This window comes from Triticum urartu, chromosome 7 (genome assembly GCF_003073215.2).
Source record: "Triticum urartu cultivar G1812 chromosome 7, Tu2.1, whole genome shotgun sequence".
In the NCBI taxonomy this organism is placed as follows: Eukaryota; Viridiplantae; Streptophyta; class Magnoliopsida; order Poales; family Poaceae; genus Triticum; species Triticum urartu.
In genome coordinates this window covers 238,823,721-238,837,672 of record NC_053028.1, presented here as the reverse complement: position 1 = coordinate 238,837,672, position 13,952 = coordinate 238,823,721, and the positions used below count along the sequence as shown (strand labels likewise).

General features: G+C 53.2%; 1 protein-coding gene across 1 annotated transcript; it reads right to left on the bottom strand.

The window, feature by feature from the left end:
- Nucleotides 1–11,893: 11,893 nt before the first annotated feature.
- On the bottom strand, nucleotides 11,894–13,269 carry LOC125521097 (RING-H2 finger protein ATL16-like). The gene has a single exon (XM_048686145.1). The coding sequence runs from the start codon at nucleotides 12,955–12,957 to the stop codon at nucleotides 12,052–12,054; it is 906 nt and encodes a 301-aa protein (XP_048542102.1). The 5' UTR covers nucleotides 12,958–13,269; the 3' UTR covers nucleotides 11,894–12,051.
- Nucleotides 13,270–13,952: the final 683 nt, after the last annotated feature.

The window sequence follows — 13,952 nt, the reverse complement described above, 5'->3', positions numbered from 1 at the left end:
TTTCGATTCCGATGAGTTTAGAGCTTTCTGCGCTTCTCAAGGCACACGAGTCGACTATGCTTCAGTCGCTCACCCGCAGTCGAATGGACAAGCAGAAAGAGCCAATGGCCTAATTCTCAAAGGACTGAAACCCCGACTGATGCGTGATCTCAAACACGCAGCAGGCGCTTGGGTCGATGAACTTCCGTCAGTTCTGTGGGGTTTGAGGACAACTCCCAACCGGTCGACTGGACAAACTCCTTTCTTTTTGGTCTATGGAGCCGAAGCTGTTCTACCAAGTGACCTGCTCCACAACGCACCCCGAGTCAAGATTTTCTCCAAAGAAGAAGCAGAGCAGGCCCGGCAAGATTCAGTCGATCTCCTAGAGGAGGAAAGAGAGATGCCCTTGATCCGGTCGACCACCTATCAGCAAGACTTGCGTCGATTCCATGCCAGAAATGTGAGAGGTCGAGCCTTCCAAGAAGGAGACCTGATTCTTCGAGTGGATCAACAGAAACCACACAAGCTCGCCCCGTCTTGGGAAGGCCCCTTCATCGTCACCAAAGTTCCCCACAATGGAGCATACCATCTTTACAGTGTTGAGCATCAGAAGGACGAGCCACGAGCCTGGAACGCGGAGCTGCTCCACCCCTTTTATACTTAAGCACTCATTCGAATAAAATGTAATAAGAAACACCTTTTTAATTTGTTTACCAAAGACAAGAGCTTTACAGTCCTCTCATACGATTGTTGTTGTTCTTATTTACCTTTGAAATCCCCTAGTGGGTGGGCTTAGTCGCGAATCTGTTTCGCCTAAGTTTGAAAGAAAATCCTACCGAGTGACGAGCAAGCCTCTCATTCAGGAGGCTTAGCTGCGAATCCGTTTCGCCTAAGTTCGAAAGAAAACCCAATCCTTCCACTCGGGGGCTTAGCTGCAGTCCAGTACTCGCCTAAGTTCTCTCACTCGGAGACTTAGCTGCAGTCCGGCACTCGCCTAAGTTTTAAAAAATCCTACCGAGTGGAGAGCAATCCTCCCACTTGGGGGTCTTAGCTGCAGTCCAGTACTCACCTAAGTTCTCTCACTCGGAGACTTAGCTGCAGTCCGGCACTCGCCTAAGTTTGAAAAAATCCTACCGAGTGGAGAGCAATCCTCCCACTCAGGGGCTTAGCTGCAGTCCAGTACTCGCCTAAGTTCTCTCACTCGGAGACTTAGCTGCAGTCCGGCACTCGCCTAAGTTTGAAAAAATCCTACCGAGTGGAGAGCAATCCTCCCACTCGGGGGCTTAGCTGCAGTCCAGTACTCGCCTAAGTTCCCCCACTCGGAGACTTAGCTGCAGTCCAGTACTCGCCTAAGTTCCCCCACTCGGAGACTTAGCTGCAGTCCAGTACTCGCCTAAGTTTGAAAAATCCTACCGAGTGGAGAGCAGTCCTCCCACTCGGGGGCTTAGCTGCAGTCCGGCACTCGCCTAAGTTTGAAAAAATCCTACCGAGTGGAGAGCAATTCTCCCACTCAGGGGCTTAGCTTCAGTCCAGTACTCGCCTAAGTTCCCCCACTCACAGACTTAGCTGTAGTCCGGTACTCGCCTAAGTTTGAAAAATCCTACCGAGTGGAGAGCAGTCCTCCCACTCAGGGGCTTAGCTGCAGTCCAGTGCTCGCCTAAGTTCTCCCACTCAAAGGCTTAGCTGCGGTCCAGTACTCGTCGGAGTTTGAAAATCCTACCGAGTGGAGAGCAGTCCTCCCACTCGGGGGCTTAGCTGCAGTCCAGTGCTCGCCTAAGTTCTCCCACTCGGAGGCTTAGCTACGGTCCAGTACTCGCCTGAGTTTGTAAAATCCTACCGAGTGGAGAGCAGCCCTCCCACTCGGGGGCTTAGCTGCAGTCCAGTACTCGCCTAAGTTCTCTCACTCGGGGACTTAGCTGCAGTCCGGCACTCGCCTAAGTTTGAAAAATCCTACCGAGTGGAGAGCAGTCCTCCCACTCGGGGGCTTAGCTGCAGTCCAGTGCTCGCCTAAGTTCTCCCACTCGAAGGCTTAGCTGTGGTCTAGTACTCGCCTAAGTTTGTAAAATCCTACCGAGTGGAGAGCATCCCTCCCACTCGGAGGCTTAGCTGCAGTCCAGTACTCGCCTAAGTTCGAAACATATCCCTATCCGCAAAGATGACGAGGTGTAGGTCGACTGCAACCTTCTCCTTCAGAGCTACGGCACAAGTACAACATGCGCTCCATCCCTATCCGCAAGGATGACGAGGTGCAGGTCGACTGCAACCTTCCCCTTCGGAGCTACGCCACAAGTACAACGTGAGCTCCATCCCTATCCGCAAAGATGACGAGGTGCAGGTCGACTACAACCTCCTCCTTCGGGACTATGCCACAAGTACAATGTGTGCTCCATCCCTATCCGCAAGGGTGACGAAGTGCAGGTCGACTGGAGTCGCCATCTCAGAACCGCGTCTCCGGTGCAAAGACTATTCCGAGTAGAGAACAAAGTCCACTTGTAGGCAAAACGCAAGCATACTCGGAAATAAACCAAATTCGGATAAATCCTAAGGTTCCAAGCAGCAAACCAAAAGTATTTGAGCATCAAGCCCGAAGGAGTTTAACGGTTACAGCAACCACTCGGCATTCTGAGGCAAATTTAAAGCAGATTCAAGTCTCATAAGTTTGTTCACTCGGCAGGAGGAGGGCTGGCAGGCTCGACGAATTCGTCCAGGTCGATCCCATCCGCGATCCGAGTGGCAGCAGCTATGAAGGTCTTCATGAAGGACTGGAAGTCATGCTTTTTGGTGTTAGCGACCTTGATCGCTGCTAGCTTGTCTTCACGGGCTTCCTTGCAGTGGACTCGCACCAAAGACAGCGCCACATCAGCACCACACCGGGCGGAGGACTTCTTCCATTCCTGCACTCGGTCAGGGATCTCGTTGAGTCCAGCCATCAGGGATTCCAGGTCATTTTGAAGCGTCGCCCTTGGCCAGAGCAATGAGTCGACTCGTGAGACTGCCTCCTTTAGGCGCACGAGGTAGCTTGTGACGCTGGCGACACGAGACTCCAGTCGGAGCATGTTCATTGCAGTTTCGTCGCAAACTGGAGAAGCGATAGGGTCTAGACCCGTCTCGACCTTTCCAGTTTCCTCATCAAAGTCTTGGCAGAATTCTGCAGCCGAAAATTAGTGAGTCGACCGGATAGGATCCGTTCGCAAGCATCAACACAATCGGTCTAAAAGAAATACCTTCCAGCATAAGATACTTCTTCTTGGCGAGAGTTCTCAAATAAGCCTCCGTGTCATTCCTCTTGTGGACCACAGACTCCAGCTTTTCATTCAGAGTAATTTTGTCCTTCTTCAGACGAGTCACCTCTCGGTTAGACTCGTTGAGACAGGACTTCAGCTTGGTCACCTCCCCTTCCAGTGTTTCGACTGAAGCCAGCTTCCGGTCTGTGAGGGCAGTTTTGTCTTGGGCTTCTTTCTGCGCAGCGGCGAAGTCCGAGTCCTTCTTCTCCAGAGCCAACTTCATTTTCTTTGCAAAAGAAGCAATCGGATCAGACAAGAGCTCGAAGAAATGTTTAAAAAAACAGTCGACAGGCAGTTACCTTCCATACCAGCAACTTCGTCCTGAGCTTTCTTCAGATTCTGCTGGGCCAACTCCAAGTCGAGGTTGAGTTGCCTCTGCTTCTCCTCAAGTTCAGCAAACTTGGAAATGAGAGTACAAGACTTCTGCAGAAGGCAAAAGAAGTGTCAATCGACAAGATCAAAGGTTGTTCACTTTCGAGTGGATAAAACTTAAAGAAGTTCGCTTAGACCCCAGCCGACCACACACAGTCGACTGCGGTCTCGAGGGCTACACCCAGCGGGTGCACTTGGCGTGCCCCCGCTGATTCAGACCCCACTCAATCGGTCCGCCCGGATCGAGTAAAAAAAACACTGTTCAGACCCCAGTCGACTGCCAGCAGTCGACTGCGGTCTCGGGGACTACACCTAGTGGGTGCACTTAGCATGGCCCCACCGGTTCAGATCCTACTCGACCGGTCCGCTTGAGTCGAGTGGAAGAAAAGAAAGGAAGGTATAACTCAAACCCCAGTCGACTGCCAGCAGTCGACTGCAGTCTCGGGGACTACACCCAGTGGGTGCACTTAGCGTGCCCCCACCGGTTCAGATCCTACTCGCCCAGACCGAGTGGAAGAACGCAACTACCAAACACAACAAAACACCCAGTGGGTGCACTGATTCGACGCAAACAACAGGAGATTGTATAGAAGAAAATTTTTCGGGTAGCATATCCTGATAGAACAAGGGCAGTCAAAAAGTCTACTTACCTAGACATTGGCCCGGAGAGCAGCGCTGGCATCGTAGGCAGCCTGGCTATTCTCATCCACCGTCTTCATCCGCTCCATCATCACATCAGCCTGTCGGATGGCTTCCGCAGCCGCTTCCGACTGGTTGTCCGGAACGGGGTAGCTGGTGAAGAAGAGAGCAGATGACCCAGGTGCAGCAGCTTGGACCTCCGAGGCGTGAGATGGGACGACTGAAGGAATCACTGGTACAGTCGACGGTGCGGGGCGCTCACTCGACAAGGGTACAACGAAGGTTACAGAGGCCCCGCCCGCATCCTCAGATTGATAGACGGTTGGTGTTGTCGTTGGTCCCTGCTGAGACGCCTTACCAGCCGTCACCTTTTTATTCTTCCTGGGCCTAAGAGCCACATCTTCATCATCATATGGGAGATCAATGACGTTGGGCGGAGCTGCGGAGAAGATCTGTCGACTCTAAAGTAAACCGCTAGAATTCAATCGACCGAGTAGCCAAGAGCAAGATCATAAGAGTTTTTACATGGGTTGGAGGTGACCGCGTCTTCCATCTCCTCGTCTTGGTACTGGAGAGAAGAGGTTCCTGATGTAGCAGCACTGCAAAGACCCCGCACCCAGTCGGTTATGTTCTGTTGTTCGAGTCGACACAAAAAAAACAAGTCAGATGATTACCCGGAGATGGTAGGGATGGTCACTTTGATCCTGGGCAGAGCTTTTGGCAGTTTGGAGGAGGTGGCTTTCTGTGCTTTTGGCACTGGAGACGGCACAACCTTGGGCTGCTTCGGAGCCTTCTCAATCGGCGCTGGGGAAGACGTCCTAGGACGCTTCGAAGACTGCCCAGTCGGCGCAGTCACCAGGTCCGGAGTGCTCACCGGGTCATGAGTGTGTTTGGATCTCCTCTCCCTGCGAGGAGGCGAGTCGACCTCTTTGTCTTCAGTCAATTCGTCGCTCTCCTCGTCCTCCTCGGCATCCGAGCGCCACTCGCCGCTCTCGCCCCCGCTCGCTCCTTCCTCGACGTCTTGCTCCTGCACTCCATTGGGCATCGAGTACATGTCAATGAGGGCCTGAAAAGACAACAATCGGAAGAAATTCAGTAGACCATCAACAAGGTGTCACACAGTGAATCGGAAAGATACTTGGTAAAACAGAATCATACCTGCTCCGGCTGGCGCGAGTGGTCGAATGGAATCACCCTCCTAGACCCCCGGGGGTTGTCTTTGTTGCTGGTGATTCCCATCAGCCACTTCTCCAAGATGTCCTCGCCGATGTCCTCTGGGTGGATCCGAGTGGAGTCCTCGAGTCCAGAGTACATCCACATCGGATGATCACGAGCCTGAAGTGGTTGGATGCGTCGACCGAGAAAGACCTCCAGCAGGTCCATCCCAGTCACCCCGTTGCGCACGAGTTGGACGACCCGCTCGACCAGCACCTTGACCTGTGCCTTCTCTTATGGGACCACCTTCAGGGAGGAGGGCTTCTCCACTCGAGCCAGAGAAAAGGGAGGAAGTCCAGTCGACTGACCCGGGGTCGGCTGGTCCTTCCAGTAAAATCAAGTCGACTGCCAGCCCCGGACCGAGTCGGGAAGGATCATTGCTGGGAAGGTGCTCTTGTTCCTCATCTGGATCCCCAGGCCCCCGCACATCTAGATCACGTGCGTCCTCTCATCACTCGGATTGGCCTTTTTGACCGACTGGGAGCGGCAGGTGAAAATGTGTTTGAAAAGACCCCAGTGCGGTCGACAGCCCAAGAAATTTTCACACATTGACACGAAAGCAGCCAGATAGACTATGGTGTTTGGAGTGAAGTGGTGGAGCTGAGCCCCACAGAAGTTCAAAAAGCCCCGAAAGAAAGGATGGAGAGGCAGAGAAAACCCGCGATCGACGTGGGTGGCGAGGAGAACGCACTCACCCTCCCTTGGCTGCGGCTCGGTCTCGTTCCCCGGGAGCCACACCGATTTGTGGGGGATCAGTCCCCCCTCCACCAGGTCGTCGAGGTCGTCCTGGCTGATCGTCGAGCGGATCCAGTCGCCCTGGATCCAGCCCGGCGGCAGGCCGGATCTCGACGAGGATCCGCCCCGGCTGGTCCGCTTGCCCTTCGCCTTCGCGGTCGCCTTCTTTGCGCGCTCCAGCGCCACCGTCTTCTCTTTTCCCATGACGGCGGATTGAGTTCGAGCGAGGGTTCGGTGATGAGAGCAGGAGCGAGCGTGGCGGAGAGGTCGAAGGAAGAAGAAAAGAGAATGGGAGCGCACGGGGCAGAGACCCGGTCCGGTGCCTTTTACAAGGTCGTTCCCCGAGTGACTGACTGGTAGGCCCAGACGATCTAAACAAATCCCGCAACAGTCGCGCGCGCAGTACGTGGCGAAAAAGGTGGCATGGAGATCGAGGAGACTTGCCTAATCCGTCCCGATTACCACGGCCCCGCCCGTCTGGCGTGCTTCACAAAATTCGAATCCCGCGAAATCCGCAGAGAGCAGAGCAACTTGTCAGACGAAAAACGTCATCTACATTATCATTCGGAATTCTACCGTGAAAATCCACTCGACAAAAACCAAGAATGGACCAAGGTGACTGAAGAAGAAGTTGGCATTGTCTCCTCAGTTCATGGCTCCAGAACAAGTTATACTCACAACACGAAGAATGAGTCGGAAGTGTTCTCAACTCCTTCCCCACTCAAACCCTGATCCATTCGGGGGCTAATGACGAAGCTATGTACCTAGGGTAGGGTCATGGATTTGTCCAAGATACCCTCCCCAAGGACATCTCTAAAAGAATCAGAAGCAGTCGAAGAGAGATCATCATCCACTCGACCATGAAGTTATGTTCCACTCGACAGCTTTGAAGACACTCGACCATGCGAACAACCACTCGCCCACCAGAAGATGTGAAGCCACTCACTCCGCAACGGTCAGGATTTAAGTCATAGCTTTAATAATCATTTATAGCACTTTACTCCGGACGTTACCAGTAACGCTCCTTCTTTATGAACATTGAACCCTGTGTAATGGAGGGGAGCTGGGGTCCTGGCGCACTCTATATAAGCCACCCCCCTCCTCTAGGACAGGGGTTCGCACCTTTTGTAATTCACACGCATATATCCAGTCGACCGCCTCCGAGCTCCGAGACGTAGGGCTGTTACTTCCTCCGAGAAGGGCCTGAACACGTAAAACTCGCGTGTACAACTCCTCCATAGCTAGGATCTTGCCTCTACATTCCTACCCCCCTATTCTACTGTCAGGCTTAGAACCACGACAACCACTTTAAACCACTTACAAATTTTCCACATAGATTTTCCTACCATCGAATATTCCCACGAACCACTGGTTCCTGGCTGTTGTCAATAGCCAAAAGAGGGAGATTTGAATTCTGGACTCACTCCAATCATGCAACAACCGCAAAGAAGTAATTGTTGTGGTGAGCCTCTAACAACATTTTACACAACTTACAGTTTATAATTGAGGCAGCACCTTATATGAGAACGTTATTCTTCTTACACAATATATGGAGCAAACGCATTATTTTAGGATGTGATTGGAAGGGAGGTGGGGTCCCTTCGTGGGGAGATAAATGAGAGAGAGAGATGTATGTGCTCTAATAGAAATAGATAACCGACCGGCTATTTATTTTTTCTTCCTAGAAAATTTGCTACCGTTAGTGTTAGTTGTAACGGAAGGAGAGAAGACATGCACGCCCTACATTATGGGATTGTATGCAAAAGATCTTGGTGGATTCTAGAAACTTACAGCCAATCCCATCAACGTGAAACAAAACACGCGTTTATCTCTTCGGCGAGAAATAAATCACTTGACTGTAACCTACACGATCGTGTACCCAGCCTTTATATATGCTATATACGCATCAACCTAAACCTCACCACAACCCAGCCTTCCTCCTCGAATTCTAGCAGAACCAACGAATCTCACCATCACCATGACCATTGTCATGTCTTCCTATCATCCTGTGCCGTCCGTGAGGCCGGCACAGTCGACCACGAAGTAGTCGAAGTCTGGTGGACCGAAGCCCCTACCTTCATCGACAAATTCAGGTGCACCGAAGCCCCCCCCCCACCTTCGTCGGCAAAGATGGTATACAAATCTGTTTGATTCAACTCGTATATCAACTCGTGTAGATCAGCATGACACATCATACAAATCTCTGTGCTTATTCTTATCTTAAAATTAATTGAACTCATATAGATCCGCATGACGCTTCTTATGTGGATCCTAGAAACTTACGGCCAATCCCATCAACAAGAAACACAACACGTGTTTATCTCTTCGGCACGAAATTAATTACTTGATTGTATCCTACATGATCGTGTACCCAGCCTTTATATATGCTATATACGCATCGACCTAAACCTCACCACAACCCAACCTTCCTCCTTGAATCCCAGCACAACCAACGAATCTCACCATCACCATGACCATCGGCATGTCTTCCTATCATCATGCTTCGTCCGTGAGGCTGGCACAGTCGACCACGAAGCATTCGAAGTCAGGTGCACCAAAGCCCCTTCCTTTCTTCGATAAATTCAGGTGCACCGAAGCCCCCTCCTTCATCGACAAAGATGGTATACAAATCTGTTTGATTCAACTCGTGTAGATCAGCATGACACATCATACAAATCTCTGTGCTTATTCTTAGCTTAAAATTAATTGAACTCGTATATCAACTCGTATAGATCCGCATGACGCATCTTATGTGGATCCTAGAAACTTACGGCCAATCCCATCAACAAGAAACACAACACGTGTTAATCTCTTCGGCACGAAATAAATTACTTGATTGTAACCTACACAATCGTGTACCCAGCCTTTATATATGCTATATACGCATCGACCTAAACCTCATCACAACCCAGCCTTCCTCCTTGAATCCCAACAGAACCAATGAATCTCACCATCGTCATGTCTTCCTATCATGACGAGGGAGACGCTATACCGGCGAGCAAGTTCAGCCCGGGTAGGCAGAGCACCATGAAGTAGCCATCACCGTTGCAGCAGACGTCGTCCCAGAAGCCGCAACACTTGTCGCGAGATCACGCGATGCGTAGGACGTCGATATATGGGGTTGAACCCCCCCGAAGGGCATGTCTCGATCATGTGGTTTGGATGGCATGTCGCCACCACTGCGTGCACTACCGGCGAGAAGTGCCAAGGAAAGAAACAAGAGCAACAAAGCCCAAAAGAGGGACCGCCACCACCGAGCTTTTCACCATGGATTTAACGATCAGGCGAGGTTCAACTCCCCGATGACGGGGAAGATGAGATTCGGTTGATTGCTTTGAGATTCAGAAATCCACGTGTCGTTCAATTGATAGGGTCGTATGATCCATATGCGAGACCCGGTCATATAAGATTATTTTCCGGGATGGAACGGTTTGTGCGTTTGACGGTTTCTGAGGCGCCGGATGAGATCTCTGGAGGTTGGAGGCAATGGCACTTTCTCAGCCAGCTCTGGTACCTTGTGTTCTTCATGGGAGAGAACTGGTGCCAGCCGCGACGGAGTTGTGGAGTTCTCGGGTGCCTTTGTATGTCAAAGTTTTTGTGTGGCTTGCGTTAAGGACAAGTTGTTTTTTTAGAAAAGAAGGATGACCCCGGCCTCTGCATCTGGGAGATGCATGCGGCCATTTTATTGATTATTCTCGAGGACCTTACAAAGTAGTACAACAATATGCCTGAATCCGCCATCTTGGCAACATCTGCCGCTACTCCAATCCATATGATGAAGGGGTGCAAGTTGGGCCAAATACCCGGACTTCTCACCTAAGCCTAACATCTAAAGCCGGAGGCCCTGACCGAGCCACATACCGGGTCCGGGGCACAAACCGGTCCGACACACTCACATGTGTTGTCGCCGCCATCTTCCACTGGTCCATCTTCAGAGCAGATTGAGGTGCCAACCTTGGCAGGTGCCTCCGCGCGCCATCGACGCCACCAAGACGCCAAACGATGACCTCCACCTACGCGTGTCCATCTCCAAGCAACTGACGCAGATCCATGCTAGGATAGGGCCGCACCACCGCCGTCGCCCACCACCCACAAGCGCCACCCAGCCCCAAGGTTCCCAAAGCAGTGCCTTCAAGAAGGGAACGGCGCCGTGAGCGCCGTCGTCGCCCAACAAAGTTAGGGCTTTCGCCCAGGAGACCTAGGGGAAGAGGAAGTGAGGGGACCAGTCCATACCGACGCCTCCAAGGAGGGGAACGGCGCCCTCAGGCGTCGCCGTCGACGCGGCCGGCCATGGACGACTAGAGATTTCGCCCGAACTAGATCCCCGCCACCAGCAGTGCCTCCTGTACAGAACCGGCAACCCAAGGAAGCGCGGCCCGACAAGGCTATCCTGCACGCCGAACAGGGGAGGAGGGGAGGCGCCAGATCGCGTGCACCGGCTACCGCAGAAACCGCCGCCGGCCGCCAACGACCACCGGATCCCGCCGCCCGCGCGGTCGGGACGCCAGATCCACCGCCTGCACGGCTGCTACCCGGCCGTGCCTTGCCAATGGAGCCGTCGCTCCAGATCCGGGGTTCCCCACGCAGAGGCAGGGCAACCGAGGTCCCGCCGCCACCATCCTTGGCGCCCCGGGCTACGGCGAGGAAGGGAAGAAGAGGAGGGGCGGCTAGGGAGGAGGAGGGAGGAGGAGGAGGGGCGGCTAGGGTTGGGAGGGAGGAGGAGGAGTCAAAACAGTTTAGGACAAGTTGTGGATGGCCGATTGGCTGGCGCGACGTCTGTTGCCGCACCCGGCGTCTTGCCCGTTGTGCAACCAGGTACAGGAGGATGTTCAACATATGTTGCTCCGTTGCACGTTCTCTAGGGCCCGTCTGGTACAAGATCCTATTGCGAAAAAGATTGCACCGTTTCACTCCCGGTGGTGTTGACACTTTTTGGAGGATTGATGGCCGGCCTCCACAGCGCAGTTTCGCCCTCAAGATCATAAGGCATGTAGCTCCCTAATTATCGCCACCCTTAGGGTCATTTGGCTTGAGCAGAACGCTAGGATTTTGAACGGAAGGTGTCTATGACGGGCTGTCGACCGCCATGGCTGCGCGTTCTATAGCCGAGTTGTGGGGATTGGCTCGTGCTAGCGGAGATCAGGGCTCCAGGTGGAAGCGGCAACTCTTTCTGAGACTTTTTACGATGCATCATACTCTCGTAGAAACTCTGTTTTTTCTCTATCAATACAAAGACATGCGATTCTCGCCCGTGTTCTTGAAAAAGATATCTGGACTTGCATTTGAGTGGCTGAGTGCTGCTCTCTTTTCATCTTGTTTCTCTTTGACAAATTAGGCTTCTGTGTGTGCGTGTGTTCCCCTGTTCGTTGTGTGTTTTGTCGGCAATTCGCCAATTAGCATGTGTTTCCGCGTCCGTACCTACCTTCATGTTGAATACTATATCAATCTCCGATCAGCATCACGTCGGGTCGGGTTCTCCTCTGCCTTTTGAGATTTCCTCTGCACTTTCTCATCTGAAGACGTTGGTAATTTGAGATTGGTGTTTTATCTTTCAGATACAAGTGGAGTGGGTGCTAAAGTATGCAATGTATTCCCATCTAGTCAAGATTCGTTCGATTTACTAACTCAACATCGTCGATTAGAGTGCAACCAAAGCTGAACAAGCGATCTTGAAAACAGAAACCCAAAATAAATGAAAAGAGTGAGAGGGTCGTATAACTCGAGTTGAGCAATCAATCATCTAGTCTAGCCACAAGTAATGTTTGAGTTCATCATCTAGTCTAGCCACAAGAAATGTACAGTTTACTACAACTACTGAACCACAGTTTCAGATTGGCAAGATGGCACTTCTGGAGCTCCGGCTGTGGCTGAAGGAGAGGAAGGACCGCCGCAACCTCCCTGCTGCCCGGCTGCTGGCTGCGGCGGCGGGGGTGCTGCTCTCCCCCTTGCGGTCCTCCCCGAGAGAAGCGGAGTGGGAGTGGTGGTGGCGCAGGACCTTCTGCAGGGCGAGGTACAAGTGCTTGTCGTTGCAGGAGTCCATGGACAGCGACCTTCTCATCGGCTGCTGCACGTCCAACAACTCTTCCCTCCTCGGGTCATTGCGCTCGTCTCCCATGCTCACTATCGTCGCAGGTACGCCGTCGCCACCGGCACCGACGTCGCTCGTTTCGCCCCGGAACGGCGAGTCGATGTCGATGACCGTGTGGTCGGCTTGGAGTTGGAGGACGTTGACGATGTCGATTTGGCTGAGTATAATGTGGGGCTGGGGCTGGCACGCGGAGCCGGAGATGGCGGCCCGGCAGAGCGGGCAGTTGGCGGTGGCGTGGAGCCAGGCGTCGATGCAGTCGATGTGGAAGAGGTGGAGGCAGGGCGGCAGCAGCCGGAGCCTCTCCCCCTCCTGGAACTCGCTGAGGCACACCGCGCACTCGCTCGCCGCCTGGGCCTGCGGTGCCTGCGGCTGCTTGGACTCCCGGTACCGGAGCGTGGGTATCCGGCGTATCGCCGCCTCCTCCAGGCCGCGGCTCGGCTCTGGTGCTGTGGAGTAGACGACATGGTGGTGATGCTGCGTGGCGACGTCGTCCTCGTGGTCGCGGCGCAAGGAGGCGAGGCCGCACCGGGTGAGGAAGAGGTAGTAGGTGAGGAGGAGGAGGCTGGTGGCGAGGATGCCGACGACGGCGACGGAGAGGATGACGAAGCTGTTGCCTGCTAGGGGAGCTGCGCCTGGCGCGCCCATGGTGGTTGGTTAAGCGAGATCGATCGATCGCTCGCAGTCGCAGCCCGCTCCGGTGATGGTTGGGAGTGAATGCTGCGCTGTGGTGGCGGTGTTGCTTGTTGAAGCCTTGAAGGCGAGGATGACCGAGCATCCTCATATATAAAACATTCCATTGACGAGTGCTTGAGAAGGAATCTGGTAGGGATGGTGCCACTGCCACTGCGTCAGTCAGCGACACGCCTGCTGCTGTTAGCGTGTGGTTGCTTGACCTTTCTGGCGTGGAGGAAGGAAGGAGAGTAGACTTCTGGGAGTCGGTGGTCGTGCCATGGGTGGGAAACGAAGCCCGCCAGTCAACACAAATTGAGCAGCGAGCGAGCATAACAAGCAGAAAACGTGATACACACCCGCTCCAGGCCCCACGGTGTCAGCTGAGAAACGATTGAACGAGAGAAAGAGCGTGCCTGGATCCACAACCACGTGAAGGGAAACAACGCCACCAACTACAGAGCGCCGCATGCTCTTCACCGGTCATCATCGCCGACCGTGTTCGGTGGAGGCTGGCAAGTGGGCCCATCGGATCATTGCACGCACGATACACCGTGTTTGCCAGCCAGCCCTCCGCTGGTCAACGCGGCCACACCACACTACTCCATTGGTTTAAGAGTTTTCCAACCCACCCCGGCCCAAGTGTGACTGTACCACGGATTTCTCGGGAGTCGAACAGAGAGCAGCTAGCAAGCAGCCATGGTCGGATTTGCCGGCCTATTTTTCTTCTGCCAAAAAAGACGGCCTAATTGCAGACACTAGCAGCAGCAAGTACAGTCAGTCTAGATCCATTCGACGTGCACTCTCGGTCGGCGCCGTGCCGAATGAAGCCATGCCTGCGAGAGAAGAATTATTAAACCAACTCCGACTCCAACGCAGGACACTAATGATCCGTCCACGTCAGTTTGGAGCTAAACATACATAAAACATGACCTAACGCCCAGAAGCAAATAGACAAACGTTTATTTTTT